This window comes from Antrostomus carolinensis, unplaced genomic scaffold (assembly GCF_000700745.2).
Source record: "Antrostomus carolinensis isolate BGI_N321 unplaced genomic scaffold, ASM70074v2 scaffold21470, whole genome shotgun sequence".
NCBI lineage: Eukaryota > Metazoa > Chordata > Aves > Caprimulgiformes > Caprimulgidae > Antrostomus > Antrostomus carolinensis.
The window spans coordinates 8,247-9,776 of NW_010290822.1; the positions used below are offsets into that span (position 1 = coordinate 8,247).

Consider the following 1,530-nt stretch of genomic DNA (forward strand, 5'->3'; position numbering starts at 1 on the left):
TGCTTCACCATGTTTGTCAGAAAGGTTTGTTTCACAGAAGAGTGGTTGAGGTTGGAAGGGACCTTTGAAGGTCATATCTAGTCCAACCACCCTGCTCAAGCAGGGACTCCCAGAGCACATCAACCAGGATTTTGTCCAGATGGTTTTTGAATATCTCCAGGGAGGGAGATTCCACAGCCTCTCTGAGCAGCCTGTCCCAGTGCTCAGTCATCCTCACAGTCAATAAGTTCTTCCTGATGTTCAGGTGGAACTTCCTGTGCTGCAGTTTATACCCGTTGCCTCTTGTCCTATTGTTGGGTGCCAATGAGAAGAGTCTGGCCCCGTCCTCTTAGACACTCTCCCAGTGTGGGGTACTGTTGGGTTCATCTGTGCTCATCTCTCTTTTTCTTTCTAGAATATGGTATCCAGTTTTCGTGTTTCTGAGCTGCAAGTGTTGCTGGGGTTTGCTGGACGTAACAAAAGCGGGCGGAAACATGACCTCCTGATGAGGGCACTGCACTTACTGAAGAGCGGCTGCAGCCCAGCAGTTCAGATTAAAATCCGAGAACTCTATAGGCGCCGGTACCCGAGGACGATCGAAGGACTTTCGGACTTATCAGCTATCAAACCTGCTGTTTTCAATTTGGACAATAGATCCTCTCCTGTCGAGCCTGACCTGGCTGTTGCTGGCATTCACCCACTCCCTTCTACTTCGGTCACACCTCAGTCTCCTTCCTCACCTGTCAGTTCTGTGCTCCTCCAAGACACTAAGCCCCACTTTGAGATGCAGCAGCCATCCCCTCCCATTCCACCAGTTCATCCCGATGTTCAGCTGAAAAGCCTGCCTTTTTATGATGTGCTTGATGTGCTGATAAAACCTACAAGTCTAGGTAAGTGTTTAATACCTCTGCAGGTTGCTTAATTCATTAAATTGATACTGCTTGTGACTGTGCTAAGTCCAGACCTAAATTACTTTTTGCAGCTGGGGAAAACTGGAAAGTCCCTTCCCTTCTTATCACAGACTGGTTTGGGTTGGAAGGGGCTATTAAAGATCACCCAGTCCAACCCCCCTGCAGTGAGCAGGGACATCTTCAACCACATCAGGTTGCCCAGAACCCCGTCCAACCTGACCTTGAATGTTTCCAGGGATGGGGCTTCTACCACCTCTCTGGGCAACCTGGGCCAGGGTCTCACCACCCTCAGTGTAAAACATTTCTTCCTTCTATCCAGTCTGAATCTCCCCTCTTTTAGTTTAAAACCATTTCCCCGTGTCCTATCACTCCAGGCCCTGCTAAAATGTCTATTCCCATCTTTCTTATCAGCCCTCTTTAAGCACTGGGAGGCCGCTAGAAGGTCTCCCCGGAGCCTTCTCTTCTCCAGGCTGAACAGCCCCAACTCTCTTAGCCTGTCTTCATAGGAGAGGTTCTTATTTCTACCCCTACTCTGTCTTCACCACCTGTCCCCAAAAGTGCCAAGTCACGTTTCAGAAAATAGTGTTCTCTTCTGTAAATATTTAATGATCTTTGTCTTTTGAATACTAAATAATACAGT

At 48.2% G+C, this 1,530-nt stretch overlaps 1 protein-coding gene across 1 annotated transcript; it reads left to right on the plus strand.

The window, feature by feature from the left end:
• Nucleotides 1-397: 397 nt before the first annotated feature.
• Nucleotides 398-869, plus strand: LOC114818876 (E3 SUMO-protein ligase PIAS2-like; the record flags this gene model as incomplete). Its single annotated transcript, XM_029086670.1, has 1 exon — nucleotides 398-869. A coding segment is annotated over exon 1 (472 nt), but the record flags the coding sequence as incomplete, so codon positions are not given.
• Between the last annotated feature and the right edge of the window lie 661 nt (nucleotides 870-1,530).